This window comes from Sinohyriopsis cumingii, chromosome 13, assembly GCF_028554795.1.
Source record: "Sinohyriopsis cumingii isolate HCF-2022 chromosome 13, ASM2855479v2, whole genome shotgun sequence".
NCBI lineage: Eukaryota > Metazoa > Mollusca > Bivalvia > Unionida > Unionidae > Sinohyriopsis > Sinohyriopsis cumingii.
The window spans coordinates 7,962,431-7,976,029 of record NC_142973.1 but is presented as its reverse complement, the minus strand read 5'-3'; the positions used below and the strand labels follow the sequence as shown (position 1 = coordinate 7,976,029).

The 13,599-nt window shown below is 35.7% G+C and overlaps 1 protein-coding gene across 2 annotated transcripts in view; it reads left to right on the top strand.

Moving 5' to 3' along the window:
• LOC149784910 (meiosis 1 arrest protein-like) overlaps positions 1-13,599 on the top strand; it is a 102,480-nt gene that overhangs the window by 38,724 nt on the left and 50,157 nt on the right. For both annotated transcript variants that reach the window (XM_089931158.1, XM_089931159.1), the window contains exons 5-7: positions 1,155-1,271; positions 8,040-8,202; positions 8,834-8,932. In XM_089931158.1, coding sequence (XP_089787284.1) covers positions 1,155-1,271; positions 8,040-8,202; positions 8,834-8,932 — 379 coding nt within the window. The remainder of the gene's footprint in view (positions 1-1,154; positions 1,272-8,039; positions 8,203-8,833; positions 8,933-13,599) is intronic.

Here is a 13,599-nt window from a genome sequence, read left to right as displayed (position 1 = left end):
GAAGGCAGGCAATGCCGACGTTCGGTCGGGAGAGTTCTTGTCAATGACAACAGTCTTCCATGCGTCGTCGATCTGCTAAAGGTCAGCAGTGAATCCAAGACACATGGTCCTGATGTTCCAGCTTGAGAAATAAAGAGCTTGAGTCTCCTTACTTCTTCTTTGAGTCTTGTCTGGTGCGGAGTTTGTGGCCCACTTGTCGAGATGGTTATGTAGGCTCCATGCACCGAGTAAAGCAAGCAGGCCATGGCCGGCAGCACTTTACTAACTGGGGGCTGCCCAGCTTGAGGCGGGCGGTAGCTGTCCAGTGAGACACGGTGATCTCTTCCACCGTCGGAAGCAACCCTTGGCACCAAGCTCTATGCTAATCGAGCTTTGTCTTAGAATCGGTAAACTGCTACTTCCCGTGTTGTGCCGACACCCTACGACGACGCTGGAGTGTCCTCTGTAGTGGAGCTACGAAGCCTGGGCAGGCTGGTATGGAGAATCATCTGTTGCCCATGAAGCAGATCCCCCTTTCCATGCCACTGGTGGACCCAATGGAACGACGAATGCCGATACAGCTTGGCACCAACGGCGTCGCAGGAGTTGCTGGAATGACGTTGAAGTCAATGTCAGACCGCCTTAGGGACTCCGTCTTCGGATTATCTGTTGGGTTTACTCATTTAGCCTTTCCTGTGAATGGGTATAGCCTCAAGACAGCAGAGGTTTGAAATCGGGGTTTTCCTTCTCCTAAATGAGCTACCGTCCAAGGTTTACGAGTCCCATCTACCCGAAGCGACTGATTTTAAGGCGCAAGTGGCCCGCCATCACCCATTCTATTGTTAGTGGAAACATGGTCCGCCGGACTTCGAAGCTATGCCACTCGCGAAGGCCAGGAGCTGGATTTTAGTTGACAAAGGCGATCAGAGACGCAAGCCGTATGAACATTTCTGGAGGAGTGGTGCGCTTGTCTCCCACTCCCATCCCGGCAATGTCAACCGTGGAACACAAGCATGCATATTAATATATTAATATTTGTATATGTATTACATGTTTATTTATGTGGATATATATGTGTATTGCCACCGTATATAGCCATGCCTTTTTATACAGTTGTTTGTGTCACCCATATGCCATTGTTCCTTTTTTATGATTCTAGTACATTATATTTCCAGGGAAGCCAGAGCATATGTCATCAAATAGAGATCGTCATTGCAACCTTCAAACCTAGGACTGCTCTGCAGAAGAACATAGAGGCTGTAGGACCATCACTGAATTTGGAATACATAAAGGTTGTACAGTTCTATAACCGCCTGAAGTTTCTTTCTGATGCGTTTTGCTAGTTCTAGTTCTCATTTCTTTCAGTATATTTTTCTTTGATGTACCACTTCTCCTAAGAAACCTCAATGCAGCGGTTAACAAATGAGCTGAAAGTTGATTTTGCAGAAATTAAAAAGAACATTTTGTAAATAAACATGCGAATTTCGTAACATTTTTATAAATTTGTAAGATATGTAATTAATACATACAATCGTACATTGTATATATATATATATATATATATATATATATATATATATATATATATATATATATATATATATATAATTTCAGAAAAATTTACCTTATACTGTATTTCAGTGCAAAAAAAACAACAATGTTGTTTCCTACTTTGTAAGTAATTAAAGGTATATTCCATTTGCAAGCTCGCGACAAACGAACAACTATTTCATTGAATTTGACACGACTAAATTGATAATCACAGAACCATACTTGTAAAATCTGTGAAGCAGCAAAAATCTATTGATTTTACATATTCACCATATGTAACAAGGTTTTAGAATAGTATTAGTTCAAAACATCTATGTTGTGCCAACTTCCAGGAAACATGACATATCAGTCAACATTCAACCAAAACTGACCTGTACCTGAATAGATTCCGTGATTTGTTAAGATTTAGCGGATCACGATTTGTTAAATAAGTCATGATTTTGTTGTTTTTTTTCCATGAAACAATTTGTAGCAAACACTCGTAGCCTAAATCTGTACTGTACGATGGTCTAACGCTTTTGAAAGACAAATCTTCATCAAGCGTAACGCATTGTAAAGTAAGACAAAATGTAGTCAGGCGTGAAGGAGTGTACAGTAAAACAGTTGAATAAGTATTAAATAGTAATTTGAGTGCAAAACCTCATGCAGCATTTAATTACAAGTGCTTGACGTAGATGGTGTCTAAATTATATTCTTTTTCCATTCTAAGATCGTATCATGGATTTATATAAAGTCAAGGATGGACAGTCACCATATTTGCTTCCGTACAGTAGGATTCCACGGGTAATTCTCCCGCACATAGTGTTCTTTTAAATTTTTCTGTGAAACATTAATGGAGTTACATTGTACAATATAGTTTTTGGCCCCAGACATCAAAAACAATTGTATTGCTTTTTCATACAAAATATCACATTGAAAACAATGCTTTATTAGAAAGGTAAGATTGTATTAAATCGCCATGATCTAAAACAACATTTAACATAAGCTCTTATCAGCTTTTCACCGTCATTACATAAAAAATATTGACATATAAAAGATGCTTTGCAAGACACAGACACATTATAATGCATAGATAAAATTTGACAAAACACACAGCGCATAACTTAATTCACGAGGAAGCAAAGCATTTTAAAAGGCATTTTTAAAAGGCAGTAATTAATTTAGTATTTGGATAAATTAAAATCACAAATAAGGATAATTTACAAAACACCCACCCAACCCATGTTACTAGGGATTATAGATAAAAAATCAAATTTTAAATGAACGACAAAAGAACAAAACTAGAACTAAAATCGTGCTGCGATACATTTAATGCCTTAATTAAAGAAGATATGCGCCTTTTTCAAGTTTATTAGTTTTCTTGTCACTGCACAAATGCCAGGCAAGTCTGAAATTGCTGTTGGAAAGGATAAAAATATGTAATATGGTCAGTTTGTTGAGTCTACTTAGCTTATGACCAATACGTTTAAATACAGAGCATTGAAACCTAGAGATTTTTTTTCATTTGAATCGAATTGCAGTTGATAGTCAACGCCAATTCCTAGCAGTTTGATAATTTATTCACATTCGTTTACTGCTTATCTTTAGTACATAATTCATACTGAATGTCTTTTTATCTATAGCTAATGCTTGAAACGTTTCTGGGATGGCTTGCCACTTGTTCGCGGTGAACTAGTCAATCAGGATGTTGGATTCTGTTTCAAGTGTGTTTGAATGTCAAAATCCGATGAGGAAAAGAACAAGGTGTCATCATCGGCATTGTTTTGAAAAAGAGCCTTATTCAGTCAAAAGAAATATCAGCGATAAAAAAGTTAAAGAGTAATGGTCCGAGGATTTATACTCGAAGAAACCCTTTTTAAATTTCAATCCAGCTACTCAAGACACCAAGCATCTTAATTTGCTGCTTTCGATTTGACAGATTGCTCAGTAAGAGTCCTGCTGAGTCATCTGACATACCAATAGCCCTTAACTTGCAAATGAGACTATCATGAGAGAGGTAGTCAAAAGTCTTGGATAAATCCGTCAGAACTGAAGTTACATATTTTTTATATGAGAACAGAGAAAGGAAAATGGAGGTTTATAACACGCAAGTATCGCGTTTGCATTGAATTTCCTGTTACGACTTTAAGGTACGTTTTTGGACTAATGAGAGTAAGGTATCACATGCAGTATTGTTCGGGTAAAGGTTTACGTGTTGCAAACTTCGCTCTCCATGTCACCGCCATATTCATGTAGATGGGCATATAATGTTACCCATATACGTCCGTCCTGGTCCGTTACGTCACGACCGTTGCGAATTTCATTTCTGCTTGGTAACTATTGAAGGACTTTATCTATTACAACCAAATTTGGTGCAAATAATTTACCATTTTCAACAAATTTAACTGAACGATTCCCCTTGTTTACCGACAATTTAGACTTCTCTTGCATCACTTTGAGGGGGCATCCGTTTCATATTGACGCATGCTTATTTTCTGTTCTCAAATAAGGCATCATTTACACAGCAGCATGTTGTAACATAAATCGATGAATTAATTTAATGTATGAAGTTTGCGTGTTGAATTTATCTCTCACCAGTGTGAAATAAGCTCTCTATTGTGGATCTACGGGAAGAAATGATTACGGATATTGTCCAGGCATGAAAAATTTGTAGAACATTATCCAACGTCAAGCGTTTTTGGTCTTATTAGAACACACTGACTAAAATGGAAGAAATGAATCAATCGTAATTTGGCATAAATACGTTAGAGTTATAGCAGTAATAACACAGCCTGGTACGATTATGAATTTTGACCCATCAATATACTAAGCAACAGCATTCAGAATGTGTGTGTGTGTGTATATATATATATATATATATATATATATATATATATATATATATATATAAAACTTATGGTTGCGATCTAATCCGAAACAGAATCCACTTGACTAACGGTATGATCTCTTTCTTGCTCATAGCCTCTTTATGAACAAAGTATTTGCGAAGAACCAGGTACTCACGATTGAACCAGTCAACATAATGCCCAGGAATATATCAAACTTATACAATAGGGTAAAAATATTTATAACAGTCACGCAGTTTCTGTCATAGGAGCAAGAGTCAATAGGTATGAAAGCAACTCAGTTCAACGAAACATGAAACTACCCACTGCTCACGATGTAAAAATACGAAGACTGCCTTGAGTAGAAGTCTGTAATACAACGTTGAACATTTGCTTAGTAACTAATTAATTTGCAAATCTGAGTAGTCAGCAGGTAAAATATATCCTAAAGTTGTTGCAGACTCTATCATTCTTAAAATAGAAAAACGATTGATAGAAAGGTAAAACTTTGAAAAAGTGCATGATTCGATTTGTCAGTGTTTATAAATATGAGTTTTCTGCAACGCGATTGGATATGAAAGGTCATGTGATACTGGTCTGGAACGTTATATACCCCGGTAAATTCTAAGGGTTAATATTGGGTAGTAATAAGTTTTCACGGTACTTCAGGTGAATTTTTGTTTACTTCAGCTCCTTAGTCCTTACAGTTACATGCCACTATTTTGAGACAAGCTCCCCTCGCCTGCGTGACTTCAGATCAAAATTTGCACCCAAGATAAAAATCGCCGATTCGAAGTTTAAATAATGTAATCCCAAAGTCTTTCATGCATAACAAAGCATATAGCAGACTTTACGAGACATTCGATATTCATGAAACCTTGCATTTTTGAGTCGACAATGTGTTTAACTAGATGTGTTTAACCAGCTGTTATTGAAGGGCATGGTCATATGACGTGTGTGCAAGGAATCTGACTGAAAATAGACCTTTTTATTTTTGAAAGCTGGAAATGCGTGGAAAGGGAGAACAACAAATTCTGATACAGACGCAGGGTGCTCACTTAATGTTGAAAAAATAAATTAGCCTGGTTTATTGACAAAATCATTACTGAATGAAAAAGTTTCTGGGGTCACTGGCATGACCAGCTCTTACACTGTACCCTTTGCATAAGAGTCGACCACTCTTGACTAGCCGTGGCGGAGATAGGTATTCTGGATCAGTGTGAAGAGGCTATTTTAATGAAATAAAACTACGAGCTACCGCTGATTTGATGACGGAAAAGACTTGTGTGTGTTTAATATGTATCGTGCGTTGGCTTTTCTCAATGATTATATGTTATGTGTCTCCGTCTTGTGTGATTGACCTTGTTCAGTAATTGAGTTGAGGACCTACCTGACAAAAATCTCGCTATTTTGTAAACAACATAGTTCATAGCTAATATTTCTTTACGATTTTAGATTATATATTAAGATCATTGCAATCGGAGGTAAACATGTTTACAGATGCTGAGTTCAAGGTCTGGGGTTTGGGTTTTTAAAAACTAGAAATTAAGTATGTTCTATAAGCAAGTTGTTTGTGAATTTGATAAGTAGCTGACCCTCATCCTTGCTGTCTTATTGTGACTGAGCTTTTATATTAGTGTTGTTTGTTTCAGAATAACTCATTCCGATTGTAACACTTGTCATTAGAGAAGTCACTTTTAGATGTGTTTCAGCTAATATTCCAGAGTCTTTATTTATTTAAATTATTTACCGGAATTACAAGGTGCTTAAGATTTCGAACTTAATTGCTGTTTTGGGAATATTTCGAATTCATTTAAGGATATTTTGGACTATATCATTGTGATATATCAAGACTGTTGGCATATTAGTACATTCGAGAGTATAACACATCAAAATTGGAATTTATTCGGTTCACCAATTGAATTAGTTTGGAACTCGATACGTCTGGACTTGTGATAGAACTGTTAGGACTATTTTGGATTTAATTCACAATCCTTTAGTCACAATCCTTTAGTTTTTTTTTAAATGTTCACTTTGTAGTCTAGAGTAATACATTATTTATTGAATTTTACAAATTTGGTTGATTTTCGATCCTTTCTGTTACTTGGTTTCAGACCATATAATCGTAGCGAGAGGCAAATTAGAATTTTACGGATTGATTGAAGTTTTTACCTAACCGCACACACAGTATATAATGTCTTAAGTTAGAGTTTAAAGGTGTTTCCTTTTTATCTGAGAAAATAATCGAAATGTTACAAGTATTTTGTTTAAGATCTTGAACGTCAGGTGCATTCTATGCGTTAATTATTTCATCCAAACTTCTCGTGCATAGGCATAATGGTCTCATACAATGTCATTACATTTAACTCAGGATAAATGCATGAATACATTTATATTAGAATAACCATAATCCGATAATTCCGAATTGTAGAATTGTATGGAAAAAAAGGTCTGTAACATTTTGTGTGAAGCATTTGGATAGATAAAGGGCCAAGACCGGCTTCGTATTCACGAAACTCATCAACAAAAGCGCACAATCAAATTCTGATATTGTTTATTAGGATTTTATTAGATTAATTTAATTTCATAAAATAACCATCCGTATATATAGAAACATGCTAAAAGTAAAAAAGTTGAAACTTTCGATCTCTTTAGTAACGTAATAGATTCATTCATTATCGAATATCTGAAATTGAGTTTGGGTATGTATTCAAGTAGAGGAGTTTCATCAGTACTGGACGTGATCATTAAACTATTAAGGAGATGGATTTAGATACAGTACAGTTTATGATAACATTGTTGCAAATGTACTAGAACGAAACGATTGCAATTATTATTGCAACAGATGCGTGTTAGACGCTGAGGCACCTAATGGAACATGAGCTGACTACCACGATGCATTTTATACCACGGTATACCACTCATTTCTAAACAGACCGCGATAAGTGCCACGGGATACCACAATTTTATTAAGGACCAAAAATTTAACTTTTTAAGGCAGGGTCCTGAAATTTCTTTTCACTTTCATCTCTCAAGTAGCTGAAAAAATATCGTATATTGATTCATGACAAAATAACACCGTATTATATTATCTTTAAAAAAAATTAAGTTACCTGGAGATAAAAGAAAACACCCACCTGTGTGCATTTTACAAGTTCCCTGTATAATTATTTCATTCATATTTGAAGATTTGTTTATTAATTTAAGATCTGTGGGTTTTCTTATTGACTAGGGCAGCTGCAAATGACTTTATTGTTTATTCGGACTTTAAAAACTTACGTCAATGTCATTATATTTTACCCGAAACAAATCAGATGTAAAGTCAGAAACGTAATCATGTCAGAGTCAGAAATCATTGTTTTCTATCTCTCGATAGATTCTCGTCAAATTTGACTTTTCTGTTTAATCCCCAGTCCCCATGTTTCTTTCCTTGGCTTTGTTTTAATTACGTTTGCTTGCATGATACAATCTTTTGTTATTTTCGTATGTTTGTTCTTCTCTCGATAACTTCTCGTAAAACTTGACTTTCTTTTTCGTCTCCTGTCCCCATGTCCTTCCCCCCCCCCGGTTTTGTTTTAATTATGTTTGCTTGCATGATCCAAGCTTATGTGTATGTTCTTCTTTATTCCTGTTAAAAAATACCTCCAAAACTTACTTTATGGTAGTTTTTTGTCATGCTTTCAGAGAATTCAAGTTGTTACTTTGACCCAGATTGGAGACATAACTAACGTCGAAAACCTGGGAACCTTTTACGACAGCCAGACAAGTTTGAATTCGAACGAGTCTCTTGAAGGGACCAATAGCGGCGGGATGCATGGCATTCTAGAAACTCTGTCACTGGATGCAGGTTATTAAAATACAATCAAAATTGTTCTTACAATCAAACATTTTTGTAGCAATCACTTTATGGGAGTTCATTAATAAGTTGTGTTGTTATATATGCATTTAACCTTGTTCAACGTTTCTTGTTCACTGTGTTTTTATTGGTGCACACTTGGACATGCAAAATTTATCTTTTCCCCATCCATATAAATAAATTTCTATTCTAGCCATAAAATACTTGAAAAGCTTTCAGTGGTCATTGAAAAGTGCATGCGCCTTGCTTCTGTCATATGATGCCAGAATAATTAAGATAATGTACTGCAAAATCTGAAATATCCCAGTAGGATATAAGCTTATATTCTTAATGGATAACGAATATCCTTGAAATGCTGTCTACCACAAAAAATAATGTAGAATGAGTAGTACGGTCAACATTATGACCCCACGAAATTGTATACTACTAAATCAAGCAACGATTGATTGCACATAATACTGTGTTTAGCATGGTCCAAGTAATGGACTTTGTATCCTTTTTTTTAAACAATGCTATTTATAACTGTATATATATTTACAACTCTAAGGTACAATATAAATTAATGTATTGCATATTGAAGACTGCGTATATTAAACGTAATCATTATGATCCTTGTTTCTAGATCCATTATGCCTCCAGATATATTTCAACGCTTGGTTACTGGACTCGGGAACGGACGGCGAACATTTACATATAATACTACCTGAAGGATGTGATCAAGGTAGGAAGGATTTTTAGGGAGAAAAAAAAGCTTTGATATATATGCCGGCACATTGATCGAAAAGGGTACATCATCAACCAACATTTCCAAATGCACGAAAGAAAGTTACGTTATTGAGCTCACGTTAGCTAAATTTATTGATGTGCTCATGCATACACAGTGTTTCTGTGCATGTGTATGTTTGTGTGTGTATATTTTACGTCACTGCAAAGATAAGATCACCAGCTAATTTGATATGGTACATGTACAAATTAAGAGGTAAAAGAGCTCGTCGTTAATTAAGCGGCGAATGTTACCGTGGGCCATACAGTCTATATTTAGATGTTTTCAGTCTGTTTTAATCACACAGTCTTTAGTATGGAAGTCAGATAATATAATCTGGAATAAATTTATTCTCTTAATATACGTTTTCTTCCTGATTCATATTTTGACCTCCGGGTAAGCGAAAGAAGTTTGACCTTCTACAATTCCAAATTGCTACAAATAAACTCAACATCCCCGTTAGCTTTACGCCTCGATGCAGTTCTCTGCTTCGGCCGATGTATAAACTCTGCTTAAGAAAGGTTAAGAAGTCAGTTATGCTAGCGGACAGGACAGGATCTCATGGACGAACCACTCACCTCTTGAAAACATGACACAACCTATTAACGATGATCAACAACAACAAAAAAACCGAGATGCTGTGCGGAACGAACTATAGAACTTGGACCTTTTCTGATTCGGTGTCCCTGATAAGAATATTTCATAGAAGTTGGTCATTGTTTTCTAGGGACCATCTACTGCCCCGTATATTGGCTCAATCTATGTTTGAGAGCTGATGGAGCCAAGTGACTATTGCACGATATAGTAAACATCCTGCTCACAGAAATTCTGCTTCAATGCATCTTCCATGGGAGAAAGATGTGGTCTCGTATCCCTACATCGTGTGTCATACAACGTCGTGTAGATTTTTTACGCGCCGTGAGAAATTTTACCAACCGTTGCAGCCAAAGATGGGTGTCAAATTAATCCGCATATTGTTTATTATATATGCTGTGCTTTACAAATTTTGCAAAATACATTCATCTTGTCACGGTCTGTTAATGTGGGACGGATGGAAGATAAATCAACAGCATGCAGAACCAGTGCCGTGCCAGCTTCTTCCGTTGATACTAAGCTCGGCAAGTCTTTAATCTGTATCATATACTTTCCTAACGAGCTTGCAATCCCAGAAACCATCTGTTAATACAATTGTTGTTCCGTTGGGAGGCATACAGGATGCAATTGCTATTAAATTCTTCTTGACCGCCTTTTCATCCAAGAACTGGTAATAGTCTGTTCTAAGGAGTTATATGTGATGATGGAATTGAATATACTCTCAGCCGTTCAAGGTAGACCGAATCCAGCTTTTTTAGACGGTTGTATGCTGCATCTCTGTGCATTCTTGGAGTGCGCCCTATACATAATTCAATTTAGTGGAATGGATTTGGCCAGCGACCATGAATTAGCAGAAATTCTTTCTGAGAGATGATAAATTCAGACTCTCATTATGCTCCATGATGTAAGAGGACAGGAGTTTCATCAGGTCGTTGGCTAACTAGATAACAACTGCATCATTGGTCAGTATCAGAAACCACGGTTGGTAGCAATTACAGCCAGCGGTGTAAGGTAATGTCCATTGCTGACGGACATCACATAGGTTAAAAAGGCACAAATGCCAATAATTAACTACTGCGGCCGTGCTGTCAGCTACTAACGCGTATGACCAGGACACTGTCCATGATCAAACAGGCTGGTTCTGGTTGTTGATGTTGCAAGTAAGGCTCCATAGGAGATCATCAATCTTCGAGATTATGTACCTTCAAATATGCTTAAGTAAACTTTTAAAATTGTAAAATATCCTTTTTTGAATATCTTTAACAATTTTCGTGAGAACATTAACCCAGCACATTATGTCATATCAAAATTCTCAATCTATCCATGACAGATATAACGTTCGACATTTTTGGGGGCAGAAGAAATTACATTTAATATTATCATTCAGAACACAAAGTGTTTAAGAATTGTATACTTTCAGGCCAATTACGCAGCCAATAACATAAATACAACTTCCACAATCTTGTTCTGACTCCTGAAGCACTTTTCGTTCAAAATTATAAAGTTTGTTTAATATGGTTGAAAAGGGAGGGGTAACTCCTTAGCTAGAAGCCTTTTAACGTTTGGAAGGTGCTCCAATTATACAAAGTCGCAAAACAAAATTTATCGCTGAGGCGGATCGTTAAAACTCTCGCATGGATAGAATCTTCCTGTGGAATTCACCCATCATTTTGGTCTGTTGCTAGTGTTCAGTGAGAGGTTTTGACTGCTTCTCGTTTTAGAATGCCAAGTACACGAGCACATTTTCTGGAAAAGGATAACAAAGGATGATATTACTCATACACATGGATGGATTAAATAATAGGAGAGTTCTATGGACAGTGTGGATAGATTGTAGTCTTAAAAGTTGTTTGAATTTTACATGTAAACATATTAGGACAGGTTTTTGGATGACATTAAACCATCGTCTCGTTTAATATATAAACGTTTATTAATTAAATCACATCATTCTTCGTGTATATATACATTACAATCCATTTCGGTGTTGCAATAATGCTTCTCTCAACTTTTCTGCATAATAAATGTCGATGACATCTTTTTCAGTATTTTATCACAGCACATTCTTGAGATTCTTTAATGTATTTCCTTATCTAATTAAAACATCATGAAGATTAAAAGGATGTAGATAAAAGAACATCAACCTAATTTATGGTTCAAACAAAGTTATTACTGATTTTTCTCTAGCAATTACAAGTGTTACATACGGTATTTCTTCTAATAACCTTGCAGCCCTGTTTTCTGTGTAAAGACTGGCACGTTGTCTCTAAGCACAGTTAATCATTGGTTTATTATTCTGACATTCAGACACAGGAAAACAGTGTGTATTTTGTGTGTATCTGGTCTGAAGGTGTTAGTATTCACGGCTTGTTATAAAGTTTGTTCCAATCAAAAGTCAACCAGACGAAAAGGAAGCATATCTGATATTTAATAGCTGCTTACTTGTTCTGTGTTTTGTTTATTTAATAGCCGCTTACTTGTTCTGTTTTCCTTCACCTATCCGCATGTATCTCGCTTCCTCAGCAATTATTTCCGATGTACGATTATACGATTCACACTTTACTTCTGCACTATTTGATACAATAATTACAACCAAAATTGCATTTTACATAGTGCTCATGCCTCACAAATCCAAATCATGGTGTTTTCTGAATCGTTTTTGTGTCACGTTTGATAAGAATACTATGCAAAAAGGAGTCGAATCTCCGACAAAGTTGGTTCCTGAAGACAAACAGTTAATCTTGCCGAATAACTTAAATGGTAAAAAAACGGTTACGAACATGTAATTTCAATATCGCGTACTAGGATTCGTATGCCCTGCATATTTATTTCGTTAGGGATGGTTTAAGAATAACTGTTTCAGGAAAGAAGACGGTTTAATTTCGTAAGAAACAAAACGCTCTTGTCCAAACACTGGGCGAAATGTTTAAAAAGTTACAAGTACAGATTTGTTTATTGATAGAGTTTGTAATAATTGCAGTTAACACAGACTATCGAGCTTGAAATCAACTTTAATCTAACATTATACTTAACTGAAAAATATTGCTCATTGATCTTTTATTCAGCGAATAAAACATCTAAATAGTCATTACTGCAAAGCATTAATTATACACTTACTAAAAACATTAGTTCTTAGCCTTATGGAAGTAAAAAGAAACAAACAATATAAATCAGTAATATTTTACATACTATAAGAATAAAAATGATGCTATTAAATGAAACAAAAAGTATTGATGATTTCAGTCTTCTTGAAAATCATGGTTTTGAAATATTTTTAAAAAAGTACTAAAATGTTTAATACAATTAATTTGAAAAGTTAAACATTTGAGTTGTTTTGGTTCCACTATGATATGTTCGAATATATAAATAGATAAATATATTTATTCAAGAAATTGTATAATTGTTTAACAACTATTCATATGCTTTTGATTGATGCTGCTTCTGGCAAATATTATTGAACCCATTTGCAACTGAAGTTTGTTTACTTTGCGTTTAGATATGTACACGTTTGGTCTGTTTCATTCCAAGCTTTCCTCGTACGTTCAAACTAAATATTTTTGGAAGATCGAATCTAAAACAAATTCACAAGGCTAAAAGTTACGATCTTTTTCAATTTATATTAAAGCTGAGTGAAGAATAGATGAATGCGTCATCATCTCATATCGTGATAGGCACCACATTTATCACAGATACTTTTGGTGAGTGAGGTGTAGATGTCGATGGCGGAGTAGTTTAGAGATTTGTTGAAAACTGAAATATTTAAGAATCGGGCCGCCATAGGTTTGATGCTTTGAATGAGTGATGTGTTTTTTTCCCCATTTCCATAAGTGAAGCATCGAGTTCCAGGGTCTAGAAAAAGAACCCCTTCTTTCTCATAATCATGCGTTCCCATCTTGTTTCTTTCTTACAAATCAGCGTACCCACCTTTTTCTCATTGACCTGCATGTTCATCTTGTTTCATGAAGACCTCTCTGCCCACATCGTTTTTCGTAGACCTGCGTGCCACTATGTTTCTCGTTGACCTACACGTGTTT